We start from the raw sequence: 23,353 nt of genomic DNA on the forward strand, positions 1-23,353 counted from the left end.
GAAACAAATGGATTTTGAAAGTCCAATCATATTTTCTAATAAGTCCTTCTAAATTTTTCTACATAAAGAGAATTAAATAATTCATTAAAAAATGAGTTGCAAATAGTTTTCTCATTTCAGGTGATCAATTTCTATACATGAAAACACTGGGCCATTCTAAACTTGACAGTCAAGCTGCTGAGAAAACATGACAGTCTCCTTCACATGAAAGATAAGCTGACTAGCCAACCGATTTTCAACTATATACATATCCCTCATTTTTAAAGATCGATCCCATATTCACTTTTATCCATTCAGTAAAGGAAAGTGAGAGTTAACTAACCCTTTCTATGGACTAAGCACTTTCCTAAGTGGGAGAGCCAAATGACACTGTGAGGTTGGCATAATTACTGTTCATATAAAAAGAAGTGGAAATCAAAGCTCAGGAAGATAAAGATATATTGCAAGTTGTACATGGAAAAAAGGGGACTGAAACCATGCTGTTTGATCGTTCTTTGTTTTACAATATTATGTTACATTTGCTTTGTCATAATTTTTCTCATTTACTCTCAAGAAAAAGCATTACTTGTTTTATGAAGTAGAAGTCTTATCTCATTTTCAATATTTTATTACTTTCCTCTTCCTTTCATCAGATTCTTAAAAAGCTCCTCTAATGCTAATTTAATATGAAAACTGGCATTTGTTCACCATCTACAACCACTGTGTTCAGATTGTCTCACCAAAATTAGAAAATATTCAAAAGGCTACAGAAATTACAAATTCTAGAAGCATTGAAGCTTATAATACATTATCTAGTCATACAGATTGTGGAATTTTATTTATCAAGTAATTTCAATATTTTAAAATTTTAATCTGCACCTCAAAAAATGAATTCTCTATGTAAATAGACTCAACATGTTCTGAATTCCTAATTTAAATTATGACTAGGAATATGTCACTGTATTAAAGGCAAATGACTATATATATACATATGTCCATTTTCAATAAGGACATTTATGGCAGGGACAGTGACATAAGCAATTTACAGATCCTCTTCTCTTTGTATTGCCTGCTATATAGGATAAAAGGAAAAACACTATTTTTCCCATCTCCCTTGCAGCTAGAAGTTGCCATATGTCAAAGTTTGGATGAATAAAAAGTATAAATTATCCAAGCAGGAGAAGGGGTAGGGAAGAAGAAAGACTTTCACTCCTTGCCATCTAGGGAAATAATATCTAGAAGAACAGAAGCTATTTTAGAACACTTGAAATGAGAAGTACAAGGACACATTCGTACATTGTAAGGATTAGAGAGAGGAAAAAAATACAAACAGCCTGTTCCCTGGTAGCATCATTGAAATATCTATCTATACCAGGAGAGTTATGAAAAAAAGTAAATCCCTATCTGTTTAAGTGATCCTTTAGGTTTCTGTTGTTTGTTACTTAATGCATTCCTGACTGATGAAATAATGGAAATAGAATAATTTCACAGAGTTTTATCCACTTGTAAGGGTATCCATACTTTCCAGTTTAATGTACAGGTTTTTAGTTTGAATGAGGAAGTGACCCATTTATAAAACAAATTATCGATTAAACGTGTTTTTTTTTTGTTTGTTTTTTGTTTTTTTCTGGTGAAAGAAGAAATGACTCATTTTGTCAGGAGAAAAAAAGCCAGAAATGGAGACTAGGTGATATAAAATAAAAGAAGCAGAGAAGGAGTGACATCATCAACATGGCAATATAAGACCTCTCCAGAGACTTTGTTAATAAAAAGACAAATCTCCTTGCTTTAAACTCTGGAGGATGGTAGAGACTGAAGAAGGACTCCACAAACACTTAACCAAAGAAAAAGAAAAATACCAGGTAGGAAACTGCTGTCCTGGAACACCGGTCCCACTGTCTCCCCTCACCCAGTTTCAGCACAGCTTGGGAGACCCTCAGAGACAGAGAAGCCTGAATTCTTCCCTCCCACCAGGGTCACAGACTTTAGGGCCACTCACCGGAGCGTGCTAGAACTCCACATATATCCAGGCACAGGTCCCAAGTTCTTAGAGCCCCAGGGCTGAACACAAGCCACCTGAGAGTGCCACATGCATCTCACTGTGTGTGCATGTGTGTGTATGTGTGTGTGTGTGTGTGTGTGTGTGTGTGTGTGTGCGCGCGCGGAGGGGCGTGGAACACACAAGGGAAAGAAGCCACTGCCGGAAAGTAATACACTCAACTCAATTCAGTGTCTGTTGCCTGGACCACCTAAATACCAAACAGACTTTTCTAGAGTGACCAACCTTTCTGGATTGACCCCACCTGGCTCCCCAGGGCACCATACACTAACCAGGAAGAAACCAAGCCTCAGGAAGAAGAAAACAAAAGAGGGGGAGGGAAAGGGGGATGTTAAACTGAACAGCTGTAAGATAGGCAGTTCCCAGAACAGAAAAGTGCAAGGAAAACAGGGCATTGGGTAAGGGAGAGAATTAAACCAGATCACAGGATCTGGGAAGAAAATTCTATACAAAAAAAAAAAAAAAAAATAGAATAGTGCAAGATTCCCAGAGAAGGAATGGAGGAAAGCAAATTTTCTCCTGGAGGTGAAAAAATAGCAAAAAATGTGCAATCTCAAAAATTGTACCACATATCCAGGGTAAGAATCAGATGAAGAAAATATGCAAAATTCTGAACAGTTAAATATGGGCTGTTATAAAGGTCTAGAATAAGATGGAATAAGCATCAGAGATGATACTTGACAATAAAATCCTAGGCAGGACAGAGAAGCTGACCTTCAAAGTAAACTCATCAAGATAATCAGATGCCCAGATATCAGCAAAAAATTACAAGCCAAATAAAGAAACAGGATGATATGGCCCAGTCAAGGGAACACATTACAACTTGAGAAGAGACACAGAATTTTGAATAACTTATCAAAGAAGTTCAAACAAATCTACTTAATCAATCCAAGAAGATGAAGGAAAATATGGCATAAGAGTTAAAGCTTATTAAGATGATACTGGGTGAGCATAAAGAAGAATTTGAAAGTATAAACAGAAAAATAACAAATTATGGGGATGGAAGGCACAATGGAAGAGATTAAAAATACACTAGAAGCACACAGTAGCAGATTTGAACAGGCAGAAGAAAGAATCAGTGAGCTAGAAGATAGGACAATCAAATCCTTACAACAGAAGAAAAGATAGAGAAAAGAAAGGAGAAATTGAGCAAGGTCTCAGGGATTTGAGTGCTGTCATAAAACAAAGAAACATATGTGTCATAGGCATCCCAGAAGGAGAACAGAGGGGAAAAGGGGCAGAAAGAACATTTGAAGATATAATGGACAAAAATTTCCCAACTCTTATGAAAAATATATATATGTCCAAGAAGCTCAATGTACTCCAAACAGAATAAATCCTAATCAATGTACTCTGAGATATACACACCAATCAGAAGGTCAAATGCCAAACAAAAACAGAGAGTACTGAAAGCAGCTAGAGAAAAGTAATTTGTCATGTACAAGAGATCCTCAATAAGACTCAGTTCCGATTTTTCATCAGAAACCATGGAAAAGCAGTGGTATGTTATATTTAAGATTGAGAATAAGAAAAACTGCCAGTCAAGAATTCTTTATCCCACAAAACTGTCCTTCAAAAATGTGAGAGAGTTTAAAACAGTCACAGATAAAGAGAAACCGAGAGGTTCATCAACAAGAGGTCTACCTTACAATAAATACTAACAGGAGTTCTGCAGCCTAAAAGGAAATTACAGGAGAAAGAGCTTGGAGCAGCAAGTAAAACTGAATATTATCAATAAGGATAATTGAAAGGGTAAAAGCAGAGACAAAAATAAGAGATGACATGTAAAATCAAAGGATAAAATGGTTAAAGTAAGTAGTGCCTTTATAGTAATATCACTGAATGTTGGATTCATTTAATCCAAGTTTAAAGGATTAAACTTGCCAATCAAAAGAAAAACATTGTCAGAAAAGATAAAAAGCATGATCCAACTATATGTTATTTACAAGAGACTCAACTAAGACCCAAAGAAACAAATAAGTTGAAAGTGAAAGGTTGGCAAAAGACATTCCATTCAAATAGTAACCGAAAAAGACCTGGGGTAGCTAATATTAGACGATACTAATATTAGACAAAACAGACTTTAAATGCAAAGCTGCTATAGAAGGACACTACATATTAATGAAAGGAGGAATACATCAAGAATAAATAACAATCTTAAATGTTTATGCACCTAACCATCACACCCCAAAATCCATGAGTCAAAACAGGCACAAATGAAGGGAAAAATAGACATCCCTACAACAATAGTTGGAGACTTCAATACACTACACTCACCAACAAATAGAACACCTGCAGAGGATCAATAAGGAAACAGAGAACATAATATGATAAATGAATAGACCTAACGACATATACAGAGTATTGCACACCAAAAACAGCAGGACATATATTCTTCTCAAGTGTGCATGGATTGTTCTCCAAGATAAAACACATGGTGGTTGACAAAACAAGTTTTAACAAAATTTTAAAACATTGAAATTTACAAAGCATCTTCTCTGACCATAATGGAACGAAGCTGAAAATCAGTAACAGGTGGAGAAGTGGAAACTTCAAATATATGCAACTTAATAAGAAGACAAACAACCCAATCAAACTATGGGCAACACTCAGCAGGTGAACTCACTATCCTCAGGGATGTGCATCCCCCTGGCAAGTGGAAAATGACTCCTGGGGATAAGCCTGGACCCAGAACTGCGGGATTGAGAAAATCTTCTTGACCAAAAGGGGGAAGACGGATGAAACAAAATAAGGTTCCAGTGGCTGAGAGATTTCAAATGGAGTCAAGAGATCACTCTGGAGGGTATTCTTATGCACTATATAGATACCACTTTTTAGTTTTTGGTGTGTTGGAATGGCTAGAGGGAAATACCTAAAGCTGTCAAACTGCAACCCAGTGACCCTGATTCTTGAAGATGATTGTATAACTATGTAGCTTGCACAGTGTGACTGTGTGATTGTGAAAACCTTGTGGCTTGCACTCCCTTTATCCAGTGTATGGACAGATGAGCGGAAAAATGGGGACAAAAAATTAGATGAAGAATCGGGTAGGATGGAGGGGATGGGAAGTTTTGGGTGTTCTTTTTTGCTTTTATTTTTATTTTGGAGTTAGGAAAAGGTTCAAAAATTGATTCTGGTGATGAATACACAACTGTATGATTTGCTGTGAATAATTATATACCGTGGATGACTGTAGGGTGTGTGACCATATCTCAATAAAACTGTATTAAAAAATATATGGGCAAAAGACTTGAATAGCCATTTATCCAAAGAGGAAATATAAATGGCTGAAAAGCATATGAAAAGATGCTCAACATCACTAGCTATTAGGGAAATGAAAATAAAAACCACAATGGGATATCATTTCACACATACTAAAATGGCCATTACTAAAAAGAAAAACAAAACAAAACAGAAAACTACAAGTGTCAGAGAGGTTGTGGAGAAAAAGGGGCACTCATTCATTGCTGGAGGGAATGTAAAATGGTGCAGCTGCTGTGAAAAACTATTTGACAGTTCCTCAGGAAGCTAAATAAAGAATTACCATATGTTCCAGCAATACCGCTACTAGGTATATACTGAGAAGAACCAAAAACAGGGAGTCAAACAGATATTTGCACAACAGCATTCACTGTGTCAAAAGATGGAAGCAACCCAAGTATCCATCAAATGGTGAATGGATAAACAAAATGTGATATATACATACAATGGAATATTATTAAGCTGTAAAAAGGAATGAACTACTAATGCATGCAACAACACGGATGAACCATTAGGATATTGAGTGAAATAAGTCAGACACAAAAGGACAACTACTGTATAAGCTCACTGATATGAACTAACCATAATAAGCAAACTCATAGAGTTAGAATCTAGAATTTGGGTTGCCAGGAGACAAAGTGGGAGAAGTGAGTTGATGATCAATTCGTACAGAATTTCTATTTGGATTGATGGTAAGGGTTTTGAAATGCATGGTGGTGATGGTAGTATATTATTGTGAGTGTAATCAACAGCATTGAACTATAAAGGTGAACGTGATTAAAATGGGAAATTTTAGGATGTATATATTACTAGGATAAAAATTAAAAGATAAAACAACACAGTGAACCCTATGGTAGACAATGGTCTGTAATTAATAGCACAAGTATAAGAATGTTCTTTCATGAATTACAACAAATGTACAATACTAATAGAAGATGTTAATGATAGGGTAGTAAATGGTAAGAAAAATACACCTAATGCAAGTTATGGATAATAGATAAAAGCATAATTTTAATAATCATTCATCAATTGTAACAAAGGTAACTACTGTTATAAATATAGTACAATAAGGTCTCTCACCTCTTACCTCTCTTTTCTTGCCCACATGTTCTCTCACATGCATTCCTAATAAACTTTACACCTGCTTTCTCAACCTATATTGTGTCCTTGAATTCTTTCTCGTGACATGGCCAAGAACCTAGGAACCCAAAACCAGCAACATACTTTGGCAAACCAGCCAGGAGACACTTCTCCTCTCCAGCCATTTGGACTGATCAGAAGCCTTTCACAACAAACTTCTCCTCCTCACTAGAGGTTACACTCCTATTCCCCATGCTCAACCAGCCACCATAAATAGCATAGCCACAGACTTCCATGCTCACACAAGTAGGACCTGTGACCCTATAACAGTTTGAAGCAGCTGTAGAAGACAGATCATCGGCCCAAATTCCCTTAAGATTTAAGGAGTTAGAAATCTCTGGAGGGGGAAATTGAGGCAGGGCTAGAATTAGAGTGGTGGCTGGCTGGTGAGCAAAGGGCAAATTCCAAGAAGCAGTCAGGTCACAAGGAGAAAGATACTTCTGAGAAGAACAGCAATAAACAGCACCTAGGGGTCAAATGACCCTGCCTGAGTGAGTCATCTATGCCACAAAAGAAGGGAAAGGGGAGGAACAAAAATCTACAAAAGCAGATTGCCCGACAATGTCACAGCCTCTTGCCTCTCACCTCTTTTCTTACGAGAGTGCCTGCATGTCCTCTCACATGCATTCTTAATAAACTTCCTACCTGCTTTCTCAAAAAAATATACATACATATATATGTGTGTGTATATACATATATACAGTGATTATAAAAAAGTACTCTCATCAATTGTAACAAATGTTCCACACCAATGCAAGGTCTTAGTCATGGGGTGGTGTTCCAATTTGCTGATGCTGCCATTAGGGAAAATACCAGAAATGGATTGGCTTTTATAAAAGGGGCTTATTTGGTTACAAGTTTACAGTTTGAAGGCATAAAAGTGTCCAGACTAAGGCATCAACAAGATGATACCTTCACTGAAGAATGGCCGATGGCATATAGAACACCTCTGTCAAACGGGAAGGCACGTGGCTGGCATCTGCTGTTCCTTTGCTCCCAGGTTGCATTTCAAAATGGCTTTCTCCAAAATATCCCTGGGTCTCTCTTAGCTTCTTCAGCTCCTGTGCTTCTAAGCATCAAGGTCCTCTCTTAGCTTCTCCAGAGCAAACTCTGGGCTAGAATCTCCAAATGTCTCCAAGTATCTCCAAGTGACGACTCTTAGATTCTTCTCTCCAAAATGTCCCTCTCAGCTACTCTGAGCTCCTTCTGTTTGTAAGCTCTTTTGCTTACCCTGAATGGGTGGGGTCCATATCTCCATGGAAATAAGTGAATCAAATCTTTCACCCATAGTTGACTGTGTCACATCTCCATGGAAACTATCAAGATTCCAACCTAATCAACACTAATACATCTGCCCCAACACAAGATTGCATTAAAAAATATGGCTTTTTCTGGGGGACATAGCACAGGTGGTATATGAGAATCCTTTGTTTTAGGCGTGATTATTTTGTAAACCCGTAACTTCTTTAATAAATTTTTTTAAATAAAAAAAAATTAAAGGAGCAGAGAAATGCTAAATGTTGTAAAATAATTAGTACAATGGGAAAGATATACTTTGTTTGTATAGTACATGTAGTGGACAAAACACAACTTAATGTGATCTCTTCTATATGGAGTGAGGGAGAATCAAACTTTTCCAATATGCCGCACTTTAAAATTTCAGTACATTGACACAGTACTGTCCTTATTTTTTTTAATCTCAATTATCCATATCAGTGCTGCTTCTGGATAATGTGGCTGTTGGATAAAGTACCAAGAACTCAATATTCATGAATGTGGAAATAAGAGCAGCAAGATCAGATAGTTTTAAAACAGTTTTCTGATAACCTAGCTTGATACAAGGATAAACTGTAGAAGAGAATAGTTGGACTTCATGTCCTTCAAACAATTCTCTGTAATGAAGCTTTTGACAAGAGCTGGATATCAGACCACTCCAGATTATATTCTCTGATGGAGACCTGGCCTGGAGGTACTGTATGTTTTTAAGGGCAGAGGTACACACTCTGATCATCAGACCAGCAGACGGTAAGAATGACAACCTCTTATGGAAACAGATGACCCTAATCATGGTTCTGCTTGAATAGATGGCCTCCTCATCTCTACAAGTGAGTCTTGAAATGTCTACATATAAAGCAGCATGTCTGTCAAAAAAAAAAAAAAGCCAGGATTGGCTCAAGGTCCCAAACTTCCCCGAAAACAAAACAAAGATGATTTTTTTAGCATGGAAAACTGTTACCCATTTATCTGCTGCTCACACGGCCATATGATTTGAGCAATTAAGAGTATACAGTGAACTCACCAGCACAGATGATTGCAAAAAGTACACCAAAGTAACACAATAAATGTCAGTGCTCTAAAGAACTATTTTCTATTCAGAATGTTTTTAGTGACATCAACCCATTTTTTTTAGTCAATATTTAGAACATATTTAGAACATTTCTTATTCCTAGATGCTCATCAAAATTACCCATGGTGATTTCTCCCTCCCATCCTGAGATTCTAATTCCTTGAATTGGAGGGCAGGAACTAAGAATCTTTAGTTTAAAAAACAAAACAAAACTATGACCATGTGATTCTCAAGAATTTTAAGAATAAAACTTCTCTCTGCTGTCTGTAGAACACGAAAACAAGTAATTGGATTATACAAATAACATAAACTATTAAAACTATCAGTTAAAAATAGACAGGCCAGAACATAGTGAAACCCTGGATTGTCAGGATCTTATTTGTCCCTGGTACCACTCCTGTGCTAATGTACACTCTTCATTAAGCATATGCAGTGCTCTCTGTATTTGCTTCAATATCAGTTTGCATAGAGCTCTAACATTTACAAACTGCTATGAATTCTCATTTGATTTTCTGAATGATTCTGTGAGACATAGCAGGTATTGCCATTTTTAAAATAGGGAAATTAGCCCTAGCAAAGTAATGTTTATTAAGTACCTACTATGTGCCAGAAATTGTGCTAAGTTCTGGGACCACACAAAAGAATAGTACAGCCCTGGGGAAGCTTATAGCCTAACGATGGAATGAAAGAGAATCACAGCAATAAGTGTAATGAAAGAAAAATGCATGTCTATAGAATAAACACTGTATCCAGCCCAGAAACAAGACAGTTGTGTTCATAAGAGGCTTTTTGGAGAAAGTGACACCTAATTATGTAAAAGGATAAACACAGACCAGCTTAATGTCAATAACCCCCAAATTTATTCAATTTTTCAAAGTAATGAGGCCACACACCTATCCACAATCTGGTTTTGACAGTGAAACGTACTAGGTTATCTCTATAAGCATCTCATTGTAAACACACATGCTGTAAGTACATTTTGTTTGCTATGTAGAAGAAACAGGATTCAGATGGCAATCCAAGCAAACCCAGCCACAAACCACAAGATTAACTAGACAGACAGATTAGGCAGAGATACAAACACACAAGAAAAACCCAAACATACAAGGTCACTAAATATACAAGAAAGCCCAATCTGAAAAGTAAATACTGAAGAGAGTGTTACAAACCAATATGTTTACTGACATTTATTTATACATAGTGTTTAAGATCTCAAGTGATATAACACCTTGGTTTTTTCATAAAGAAAATGGGACAGTGAACATGTAATTTAGTTCTATTAAAGGAATAGTTGATTGTACATGTATTCTCTTATGGCCCACTGAGAAAGCCACACTATGTGAATTTAATATACCATTACTAGTAAAATCCTTCTGAAACTTGCACATTCATCAGGTATTTGTAATTACCTCCACTATTACTCATATATTAGATAAGGTGCTTTTAATTTTAAAGTTAAGAAATTACAGTGAGATAAATTGTTTTCTACTTAGAAACAGTCACTTAGAAATGTATTTCACAGCAGAGCAGAAATCCTCAATTGACTCTGAACTGCTAATATTTAATGGAGTTCAGTGAATGCTTCAGATGTTAAACACATTGTTGGTAACTCATACCTGTAGCTCCATAATGAGATGCGAAACATTTTCTCACTGGCCCTGTTTAATGAAATGTATCTAACATGTACCCATTCCATACAATACAATTTTAAACACATTTTAACTTGCGGACCTCAACTGTTATGAGCTGAATTGCACCTTAACAATCAAATTGAAACACCCGTCCGTGGCCTCCAGGAACTTCTATGTTGCAAACATAAAAGAAGTATCTTCAGAGTAGTATTTTTTGTTATTAAAAAAGACAGCAAAATAGAAAAGGAAGCTGAAATATAAGACTAAGAGAAAATAAATTATATACAAATAAATACTGAAAAATTTGAAGCGCTTTTAAATTTAATGGCACAAAATTTGAATATTGGCCCATGTAGTTAACTGTTACCAAAATTCTTTCAGTTTCCAACTATGTTTCATGCTAACTATGTTCCAAGTCTTATATAAATAAGGTTTTTTATAGGCAGTAGAACATTTAAATCCCTTTATTCTTGCATTTATCTAAAAATAATTTGTGGTGATGCTATCTGAATATGAAGTTGTTTATATTTAACATGATATACAGGCAGAAATTAAGACATAGTCTATGCAAAGTCAAATACTAATCACATTTTTACCCTGACATATATTTCAATTTCTAAGTGTTTTCTTAAATTGACAACAAAATGAAGAAAGATAAAAAATAGGGAACTATGGCAGAAAATAGTATCAAGTGAAGTACGTGTAATTTAACTGACTTTTCTAGTCACTTTTTCAAAAATCAACTTAAAATTAATCTTATTCTTGAACATACAACTTATATAACTCCACTAGTTATTTTCTGCTGATTAGAGCTGTATTAGTCCAAGAAAAAATGTGTCAAAATTAATTAATTAAATTTGATTATGGAAAAATCTTAAAACTGAAAGACTCCGGGCTACTTCACTGTGATTTGCTTTTCATTAAGTTCTACAAAGCCTAATCTAAAAGAAATTGAAAAAGAAAGAAAAAGAGTATTTTGTTTAGAGAAAGGGTCTTGTTCAAATATAAATTATCCTTCTTTATTATGAACTACCAAAACAAAGCAAAATCTCATAAATAAAAATACTTCCATTACAATCCTTCAATTCGTACTTTACTTGTACTACCCTAAAACAATTATACATGAAACACACACACACATACACGTACATCTTTCCTCAAGTATTACTGGCTTAGCCTTATGAAGTTACCAGAGGAGAGGCAGACAGATGTCATTTAACAAAGTCAGGAAGAGATCTTTTTTTTTTATTTATTTTTTATTTTTTTTATTTTTATGAGGACTATAGGAGTGAACATGTGAAATAGTTTTATCAATACATAATTGACACTATATAGAAAAATTCCATGTTAAAATTGAATATTTTGAGCTCTATGTATTTAGATCTAGTAATTAAACTAGTTAAAAGATAAATACAGTTGAACATTAAAAAGTTTATCACATAGGTAAACTATGGTTAAGCTCACTGACAGATGTGTCACTGTAAAATAAATGAAGATTCTCTATGTACCGGTATTAAATGATCCTCAAGATATATCATTAACTGGAAAAAGCAAGGTGTGGAAATTGTATGTTGACAGGTTGACATTTGTTTAAAGAGGAAAAGAATATATTTGAACACAAACACATACAAATCCATACCTTCATATTTGCTTTAACATGCACACACTATCTTTGGAAGGATACACAAGAAACTATTATTAGCTACCCCATGGTAGCAAAACTGGATGGCTGGCACAAGAGGTGTAAGAGGCATGTGGTTCAAGAACACCTCCCTCTCCTGCTTCAGTTCACTCATTTGCAAAATGGGGATAATAATAGTAGGACCTACTGCATCAGTTTGATGAGGATTAAATAAATTAATACATTGAAAATCATTAGAAGAAGGCCTGGGATGCAGTAAATACTACACAATACCAGTTAGTTATTGTTATTATTATTTTTTTTCATTTCATAACTTTTGAATTTGAAACCTATTAGAATTTTAATTAAAAGAAAATAAATGTTTAAAAAATAACTAGCAGGCACAAATAAATTTTAAAAACAAAAAAAGGAATGAAAACTGAGAATAAATTACCTATTAATTACCCATTAATTATAATTTGATCATGAGCTCTATTTTCTGTTTTTATTTTTAAAAAACAGGGAAAAGCCAAATGTTCAACTTTTTAATAAGCTGCAAATTGGATTGGAAAGACCATAGCACAGAAATTCAGTGGGTAGTATTATGTTATTACAGAAAGTATAAAACTAAAAACAGATTCTGGAGTAAACAATAGTTTACATTTAATTTGCTGTTACAGAATTTAGAGTCTCAAAAATCATAAATCTCAGGACTAATACTAGTAACAATGGCCATGAGTGACAAGGCAGCTCTGGACACTGTAACAGGGCTAATGACCAAATGCAGGAGAAGCCTGGCTAAGCCACTAACAGACTGGATGGCAATCGGCAAGTTATTTAACTTTTCTAGACCTCAATTTCCTCATTTATGAAATGAGAGCACTACCTACCTCATATAGCATTACTATAAAAACTAAATTAAGCAATATACATTAAGGATCTGATACATAGGCAATCCTTTCATATGAGAGTTCTAAATATGGAAATTGTCTTGAAAAAAAATTTCCATTTATCTATAATGACTGAATGCACTCATGCCAATGATTCCATATTAACCATTCAGATAGAATTAATGGTAAATACTGACAAAGATACTGAAATAGATTATTTATATGAATTTGTAGCAACAGAACCTAGTTAAAACTACATTTTAAAACTACATAGTGAAAGGGCGAAATAAAAATTTGATTCCTAAACAGAGAAATTTTTAAAGAGTTTGTTAACCCCTAATTTGCTGAAATCTTAAGCCTATTTTTGGAAATACTGGATGCCAAGTTTCCATGCCAGGAATTTAAGAACTCAGTGCTTAAACATTTGTTGAAAACAGATGTGGCATTGCATGACATTGGCATCAGAATTCCCGGGAAACACCAGATGCAGAATTTGGCTAGATAATTTCGGGGCGCCACCTACATCCTGCTGCTTCTTTTTGTGCCACACAACCCATAGCCCTATGAGGTCTATTTAAATTCTATTAGAGTTTCATTCCCCTTCCAGAGCACCAGGGAACATTATGTTGGGGGAATGAAGGGCAATGAGTCTCTTTTTATAACCTGATTTGAGAATATTTAATCAAGTGAATTTATGCAGTTAAAACTTCAATGCCACCACAATTATCATGAAATGGATACCCAAATTCACCAAGCAAGACATCTGGTTGTAATCAATTCACTAATATTAACATGATGTTCAAACACTCATCAGGAAAAGATTAGAGACTGGCTGTCAGGACAACCCAACAAATGGAAACCAAAGCCAATTCCCTAAATTCATTTCACATCCATTAGCAGAAACTTCATTCAACTAGCAATATCATATATATGACATTAAATAAATTTTAATGTATATTCATATTTGATTATCATTTAAAAATTTCAAAAAACTGATATATATTATATCATGCCACTTTAAGATAAATTAAATATAGAAAATAATTGTTTCCAAAATAAAGAATATGTGTAAGCTTTGAAACGACATAATAAAGGACAATTTAATTATGTAAAAAAAAACTTCGGTACAACAAAAACTAACTGGAAAATGAAACAACCAATAGTTCAGAAAAATAGTTGTAGAAAATATGATATGAAGATTAATATATTTATTATACAAGCTTGAAGAAATTGGCAAGAAAACAATAAAATTCTAATTAATAAATGGATAAAGAAGATGAGATGATTTATAGAGAAGAAAATAATTTTAAAAGAAGTTAAATGAGAAACAAATTAAAAAGATTAAACTTTCCAGTCATCAAAATAGCCATAAATGACCATTACTTCTATAAGCTAATTCTACAAAAGTCTACTGAGTGCCAGTCACCTGTCTTGTACTCCTGAGGACTCAACAGTGAATAAAGTAAACATGTATGCTATTAATTTTGGAGTATAAAAATTATAACTCCAAAATGTCTCAAGTTAAAATGAAACAGATACCTCTTCATAGGACTAACAGCATTTTAAATGTAAACTACTCTTTAGGAAAGGGTCATAGGGATTCTTGTCAAAGGAATAATTAAAAATGAAGAAACAGCTATATATAGAAGCCTACCAGAAATCGCATAACTTGTTACCCCCTATCAAAATATAAGATCCCAGATAACAAGGTTCTTGTGAATTACCACTTGTACCCCGAGTGCCTAGAGCAGGAACCAAAAATTAGAAGGTGTCCAATAGACATTTGTTAAGCAGATGAATGTGAATGTATGCAGAAATATAGTAACTGTGCTATTACTCCTGCTGGTTTGTATATATTATGTCCCCCAGAAAAAGCCATCTTCTTTCATGTAGTCTTGTGGGGGCAGAAGTATTGGTGTTGATTAGGTTGGAACATTTGGATTGGGTTGTTTCCATGGAGATGTGCCCCCCCCCCACTGTGGGTAATGACTTGGAGTGGATAGTTTCCATGGAGGAGTGGCCCCGCCCATTCAGCGTGGGCCTTGATTGGTTTACTAGAGCACTACATAAGCTCAGACAGAAGGAGTGAGCTTGTTACTGCCAAGAGGGACACTTTGAAGAACGCACAGGAGCTGAGAGAGGAGCTGCAGCCTACAGAGATATTTTGGAGATGACCTTTGAAAGCAGTCTTTTGCTCCTGAGAAGCTAGGAGAGGACAAATACCCTAAGAGCTACTGGGAGTGACATTTTGAAGAGGTGATTCTGCCTAGAGAGGAACATCCTGGGAGAAAGCCATTTTGAAACCAGAATTTTGGAGCAGACGCCAGCCACGTGCCTTCCCAGCTAACAGAGGTATTACAGATGCCATTGGTCATCCTCCAGTGAAGGTACCCGATTGTCAATGCATTACCTTGGACACTTTATGGCCTTAAGACTGCAACTGTGTAACCAAATAACCCCCCTTTTATAAAAGCCAATCCATTTCTGGTGTTTTGCATTCCAGCAGCATTAGCAAACTAGAACATTACTTACACAAACTAATTACACACCTCATTTTATACAAAGTTGAAGCAACAATGTGGAAAAAATGATCATAATTACAATACGTTACAGGCACCTAAAACATAAGAATACAGGCAAAAAATAGAAGGAAATGTGAAAAAATCAGGGTAGTATTGTGAAATAGTGTTAAATATTTAAGAAATGACATTTAATTTATGTAATAATATCACCATAGTGTTTTGTAACAGAATAGTTAGGTAACAAATTTTAGTGTCAGTTTCTACTATGCCGTCTTCCTCTCTCACAAATGTTTTAACCACTCTCTTAATAGTTCTTTTCCACTTCCTCTTATAGCCTATTAGGGGAAGGACAGACTAACATTTTCAAAGACATTTCTCCTATATAGCTAAGAGCTACTCAAGGTTTCAATTTTGACAATCTGCTAATGAATGAAAGGGAAAGAAAAAGACACAAAAAGTGAATCCTTGAACTGAGCAACTGGAAAACACAAAAGTTCATGTTAATTCAATCTTTAGTCTATTATTCAGAGAGTTTAGAATAGTCAGTGAACTGTCACTGAGAATGTGCAGACTGGCATCCTCTTACTATCATAATGCCACTTCTCTAGAAAATGAGAAGGAGTTTCAAAAATAAGTAAAGGTAATAATTACAATAGTCTATTCCAATCACTATTTCAACTTATAAAATGTAAGTTCCTGAATCAGTAGGAAAGGCAGATTCAAAGGAAGGAAGAAAAATGCTGAAAATATTTTTGTAGGCATGCTTGACATGGAATCTTAAAGAAACCCATTAGAAGTAGAAAGAAAGCACCAGAAAAGAAAAATTGAAGTAAATTTTCAAATACATGGAAAATTAAAGGAACCTATAAGAAGTAACAGTTGAAAAGTATCTTTCAAGGTGTTTAAACACTTCCCTTTATGTTGATTTTAGAAATGGAGTCTTTTTTTTTTTTTTTAATTCCACCAGTTGAACATCCTCTAGCAATAAAAGTCTGTGTTAAGAAAAAAAATTAAATAGTTAAGGTCGGACACATACGCTTATTACACTATCTAAATTTTTAATTCAGATAAAATTATTGAAATTTTAGCAAAAAAACAGTAGCTTAGTTCAGAACTACATACTATTCATTAGTGTTGGTCTTCAAAATTTAAAAATCTATTACCACTAATAACAATTTTCTTAACTTTTCATTTAAACATTAGTTTTCAAATGTTTCAAAATATTCAATTAGTTAATCACAAAAAAGGTATAGTAATGCCAAGTTGTAGGATGACTTAAAGAAGAAGTTATCAATGTGGAAGGCTATTTTTATACAGCTTTACCCATTTCCAACTCCAGAAATATCTTGCTCTCTTTCCCTGGATGCTCACCTGAAGGATTATCATTTTTGAAGCACAAAAACCTTACAGCAGTGTTATATGATATGTGATTTGGGGATCACCTGTCACTTAATCACCTGAAGTACTTTATGAATATAGATCCCAACATCCCCATCCCCAGAAATTCTTAATGAATGGGTCTAAAATGGACCCAGAAATCTGGAAGTTGAACATACGACTTAAGTGATGGCCTTGGAAACAGTAATCCATCAAGCCCTCTTCTTCACATGATGCCATTTAAACCTAAAGAGATCAAGTTAATAACCTAAGCCAATTAGTAGCAAAGCAAGAGTGACTCCACCACAAATTCCTACTTCCCGGACCAATTTTCTTTGCTCTACGCCAGCTTCCTCTTTAATAACTCTTCAACAGTTGCTATAATAGCTGTCCTTGTACCTCTATCCACTGTCTATTTACTCTCTCTGGAGTTACCTCCAAAGTAAATTATTAAAACTATGGATACACACAGGCAAGAAAAATGAAAATAGTTAATATGTTAGAATGGTTACATTACAGATCAATTTTGTTTATTTTTTATTCTATTCTTACTATTTATGTGGACAATAAATTCAGTTTTAAAATTAAAATAATTAAGTTTCGATGCATGGCAGTAAATTAGATCAGGGCAGACTAAGATACAGACATTCAAATCTAACACCTCTTACATTTTTAATATGAATAGATATTTTCCCTCACCTTTGTGTGTGTGTGTACATGTGTGTAAAGCTTTTAGAAGTTTTTTAAACTATTTTATATTGTTTGATGATTTTTCTAAACCACAGGTCTGATGCCCCCAACTCCCACTGTGTTCAGGAGAAAGATTCCTTAGCATGTAAAACAGGGTTCTTCACACAACCTGCTCAACCATGTCTGATAACCAATGAATAACTTTCAGACTGGAGAGAAAGGTGTAAAAATAGATGAAGACGGAATGATACATCATGGCCTAAATATGAAGGGTTTCTTTAACTTATCTTTCCATTCTTGTGCTAACTAGTCCTTTAAGTCCTGGCTCACAACCAAGTCCCTTAAGACCCATCCCCAAATAATATGATATAATATTTAAACACACACAAAAACAATGGTACATAAATAAGCATGCCAATCCATAGAGAAAGGACTTGAATATACACATATCAAAAATATGATTTCCAGGGGAGGTATTGCTTAATGGGTGGGAATTTCTGTTTGAGGAGATGAAAAAGTTGGAGGAATGGATGTTGGTGATGGTAGCACAACAGTTTGTATGTAATATGTATCACTGAATTGCACACTTGAAAATAGTTAAAATGGAAAATACACACACACACTACAACAAAAAAAAAAAGTTTCAAAAAATAAGATCACCTTTCAAGAAATGGGGAGGAGTCCAGAATCCTATTGCTAATGCTTTAATTTTTAAGACGCAAAAAATATTCACTTACTGCTTGTACACATGGAAGTGTTTCTAATTCCCAGGCTTGGTTAGAGAACCCTTTCCTGAATTTCTCTATAACCTCTGAAGAATCTCACCGAGCTGTGAGTTGAATAGCCATCTTAAATTCTGGTTTTGTCTGACTCCTCTTGGGAGACATGACTTGGGTCTTCTCAATACACACATCATTATCAGAGTGCCTGACATATGGTACACAATGTTTATTGAATTCATGCTATGAAATTCCTAGGCAACTAAGTTATTCATGGAAAGAAACCTAAGGCAATTTCTAAAAATTCACAGGTTAAAGCATTTCTTTTTACCACAGAATTTTAAAAAACAGTGTGACATAGTGGCTAAGAAGCTACACTTAAAAGTTACAAAATTCTGGTTTTAAATTAAACTCTGCATAGGTACTATAAAGTTATTTAATTCTTGTTTTCCTCATCTATAAAACATGGATGAGAATATCTTCCATGTAGATTTGTGGGGAAGTTTTAAAAGGGATGCTTATAAATTAATTAGCACAGTACCTGACAAGCAACAAATGGCAGTCACTATTATTGATTTTTACACTCAAGTACTAATACTAAGGCAATAATCTCACATAATTCTTTTGCTAATCAAAAAATGTTAATAAATCTTTTAAAATATCTACCTTACTTCTAGAGAATAATACAAACTCAGACAATCTAGTTAATGTGAGCAATGAAATTAATAATTTGAAGTCCATCAGATCTGTGCAAGTAAAAAATGAATACTTCAATTAATTTGGCAGAGTAACTTCTATACTGCTATATGCAAATTATGCATTTTTAACCTTCACTCCACTAAAAAAGTTTTAATCATCTACTTTCCAGACTGAAAATGCTCATATTCAGTTTCTACACGTTATTAAGCTGTACATCACTATTCTTCTTGAGGAATATGCTAACTAAGTTATTAATATTCCAGCAGTGTTCAATGATGCCTTCCACAGTTAATTGGCTAAGAAATCTTATCCAAAAAAAATGCGATGAGTATGTTCACACTGAAGTTCAGAGGATCCCTTGGATAAAGATTTATAGTTAATTTGTTTGAAACTACCGTTTGCTTTGAGCTGATATCTTTAATTTTTGTTTTGAAAATAGTTAGCATTTATATTTCACCTAACTATAACCCATTATAATGTGTCATAAAATGAATTCATCTTAGATCAGATGTCCAAAGTACACAGTTCAATTCCATGAATAATTACTAAGTTTTTAATATACTCTAGGCTGAAAGATTAAGAAATAAGAAGTTATTCCTAACAAGGAATAAGGGAAGGATTTTCTTACACATAATAAAAAACAGAAATATTAGGGAAAAGAAAGTCTTCAGAAGCAAATGAAGTTAACAGAATTTGTTAAAGCTTTGTCATTAGTTTCCTTAAAACATTTATATTCTCTATTTAGTCCTTAGATATAGACAAATTCAATAACCCAACAATTCAAACCTAAATAGATCTCTATACACATATATAGATATCTATATAGATATATAGATATGTTTATGGGTATATGTATCTATGTATGTGTATGGGTGTATTTATCACTTCTCTTTAGTAAATTAGATCTCTGCAAGGCAACACATCTGCTCAAAAAGAACAAAAAACAAACAAAATACCTATAGACTCAAGGAAACATGTTACCTCTGCCTGCTCTATAATTTTCTATCACAAAACAAGAAAAGCACAGCAGGTGCAGAACTGGGCCTATTTCATCAACAGCTATAATGGTTAATCAGTTTTTAATTTTTCTCTCATGTAGTTTCATAATGTTACTTCAGCTAAGGGATACTTTTCAAAAATTATTTTCAATGATTCTCTTTCCTCAATCCCTTAAAAAAGATGATGTCCAGCCACAAATCTCATGCAGAAATCTTTCCTGCTGTTAAATGAACTGAGAGAATTCAATTATTTGTTAAATTCAGTGGAATACTCAAGGCAAAAGCAAAACTCTGTAAGAAAAAACAACAATAATTCTAACAAACAAAGCACAGTTCTTAATGTAATCAAGGAACAGCTACTTGCAATTACTATAATATAGCTCACCTGCTCATTTTTGCAAAGCCACACGCTGTTACCACTTAACACAGTAAAAATTTTGGCTTTATATCCTCTCAATTCAAGATATCCACATTTCTCAGGCGCAACAACTGCTTGAGATTTTGAGGTAAGGGATTGCGATTTCAGGGCATTTAATAGAATGCTGATCCAGTCATTTCTCTCCTCTGAAAATAAAGAGAAGAGAAAATACATATATCCATACTTATATAAGTCATATAGACAGAAACATAGACAAGAAATCTACTCTATCTGCAACAGATTCTTTTCAACAACCAGAAATCTGAATGCTACTGTAGGCAAGTCCACAGGGCAGAATTTTGTAAGCGAAAAGAATAGCTAGTACACATCAGCTTTACCTGGAGCAAAATCTCAGGCCCCACTGTATAACAGATTAATAAGAATCTACATATTAAGAAGATCTCAGGTGATGTGTATACATGATAATGTTTGAGAATCACTCTTTCAGATCATTCATGATTGGATTCTCTTTAAATAGAGGTAGTACTGTCCTCCACAGTTAAGAGATTTTACTTAACAACTCAGTCACCCAAATCCCAGGAAATCTTAATTTCACATTTACAGTCACTTGGCACCACTCAAGAGTATGCCTTAGTATTTACTCATGCATTCCACTCTCATCATAAACTCTAATGATATTATCTCATCTAGGAATTAAAATGTGGTTCTCTCACCCATTCCACAAAGGTTAAGGGACCTTCCACCGTGTAGAACACACTGTGTTACAGGAATATGAATTCCATACAGTCTCCAAAGAGCAATCAAAGCTATAAGTCAAGTTAGATTTGAATATGTAATGGAACATAGCACAATATAAATGTCATACAAATGGTACCAAAAATATATGAGTCAATTCAATCAAGGTAAGTAATTTGTTGAAGGTCACCAGGCAGGTTAGTATTAGAATTAAGAATCAAATGTTTTAGTCTGAGAACAATTCTCAGCACTATAACAAAAAGGGGTTTTATGCTAGGTGTTGAGGATGAGGAGCAATTCAGAAGATAAAGCTGGAATCTGGGAGTGGGAAGAGCAGGAACAGGATTCTAAGCAGAGGAAAACACAAGAACAAAGGCAGGAAGAAACAGCATCTGCTCAGGGACTAATTTGTAATGAGTCTATATATAATTCCAGATTTACAAGGAAATAATGGGGAATATGGCTAGACAAAGCACACTACCTGTTTAAGGAAGTTTGTCTTTTATGAGGAGGCAAAGGTAAACCATTTCAGAATTCTTAGCAAGGAAGGGACATGATTAGCATGATGCTGCTACAGCAACAGGCAGACTAAACTGGAAGCTTGGAGATCAGAAATAAGGTACTATGGATGTAAAAATACAATGAAAATGAAAGAACATATAAAAGAGTTAAGACATTAAGAAGAGTAAAAAATAATGGCTGAGGTTTTGAAAACGCTTGAGAGGTAGTCACAGTAAAAAAATAATTACTCAGAATAAAAGGTAGTTTGGGACAAGAGTTGGGCAGGCAAAGAGGTGAGACATTTTATTAATAGAACCACCTCAGGTCAGCAGTGCCCTGACATGAGCATCTAGGCAGACTGCTAGTGATATGTGGATGGAAGTAACCTGTATAAGAGAAGACCCAAGGAACTGGATAAATGTTGAATGTAAAAAGAGAAGAAATGGACAGTCCTTGAGGTACAACTGTTGAGGCTGAAAAAGAGGTTGGCTAAAAAAAATAGAGAAGTGAATATTATTAAACCAAAAGGAAAAATTAAAATTAAAACAGACTGAATCTCAGGTAGGAAAAATTTCCAAGAATGAAGAAGTGGAGTAATAAGCAGACCTAAGCTTGGGAAATTGGACAGATTCTTAGATCCTTCTACAGGTCTTCCTAGAGTAAATTCATTATGAATTGAAATAAATCTTCATATCAGTGTTGCTCACATTTAAACATGTATCCAAAGATATTTCATAGCTATGAATCTTAATTTTTAAATTATCTTTATTTTTGCTCAATTCCAAAACTACGAAAAAGAGTTGGTTGTGCTTTTAATGACCAAAGCCAGAGTATTTTGTTAAAAACTCATTCAACATTTTGTGGCAAGTGTTACATAATCACCAATTGTTTCTCTATAACAAGATGAAATATTTATGAAACTTCTGTAACATCATTATATATCATAAACTAGAAAATATGAAAACATTCAGGTAGCTGAGTCAATCAATGTCAATATGCAGCAGCTATTTAACATTTTATACCTGCATAAACAGTTCAAAATTGCCCGATAATAATTCATTATATTTTCAGGGACAGCAACAGAACTTCCTTTTAACTTGGTAATTAGTTGTGATCATCAGTTTCACATAAGATATTCCTGCCACATAAATGGTATATTTTGTTTGTTTATATCACTGCATAAAATCACTGAGTTTGAAACGTAGGTTATAATTCAATGAGCTAAGCCAAAGTGTTTGTGGCTTTTAGATTATTGTTAGCATATATTTCAGTTTCCAGGAATTAATCTCAAACTGACAATTACATCTGTTGGACTTAAGCATATCATGTCTGCATCTGAACAAATGGTTCCCTTACAGCCTAGAATTACTTACCTCCTGAGAGTCTCATTTACTAACAGGGAAGTAAACAGTCATGAAGAACAGGGATTAATACTGGCATTCAGAAGAGAACCAGTGATATGGATAATTCAAATACAATAAAATACTTATAAGTGTCATTTGCATTTGGCTATGTAATGTTTGCATCATTAGAAATGGGGAATATACACTGATAAGTCACAATATTCTAAACTAAATGATTTTCCTTTGGAAAAGTGTCTTGGGCAAAATTAGATATGCACTAGGTTTTGCCTGCTCTTCACACCAAGATGATTTTATTCTTCTCAAAAACAGATATTTATTGAGTGTGCATCTTGATCTTAGCACTAAGCACCATTCATTCTGATAATGTGCTCTGATAAAGATATGCTTTGCTCTAAGCATAGCATTCCAAGTTGGGAGAACATAAAAACGGAATAGGGAAAA

The 23,353-nt window shown here is 34.4% G+C and overlaps 1 protein-coding gene across 5 annotated transcripts in view; it reads right to left on the bottom strand.

The window, feature by feature from the left end:
• Positions 1–23,353, bottom strand: part of ARAP2 (ArfGAP with RhoGAP domain, ankyrin repeat and PH domain 2) — a 269,972-nt gene that overhangs the window by 119,798 nt on the left and 126,821 nt on the right. For all 5 annotated transcript variants that reach the window (XM_037829549.1, XM_037829550.1, XM_037829548.1 and 2 more), the window contains one exon: positions 20,319–20,497. In XM_037829549.1, the coding sequence (XP_037685477.1) occupies positions 20,319–20,497 (179 nt within the window). The remainder of the gene's footprint in view (positions 1–20,318; positions 20,498–23,353) is intronic.

This window comes from Choloepus didactylus, chromosome 3, assembly GCF_015220235.1.
Source record: "Choloepus didactylus isolate mChoDid1 chromosome 3, mChoDid1.pri, whole genome shotgun sequence".
NCBI lineage: Eukaryota > Metazoa > Chordata > Mammalia > Pilosa > Megalonychidae > Choloepus > Choloepus didactylus.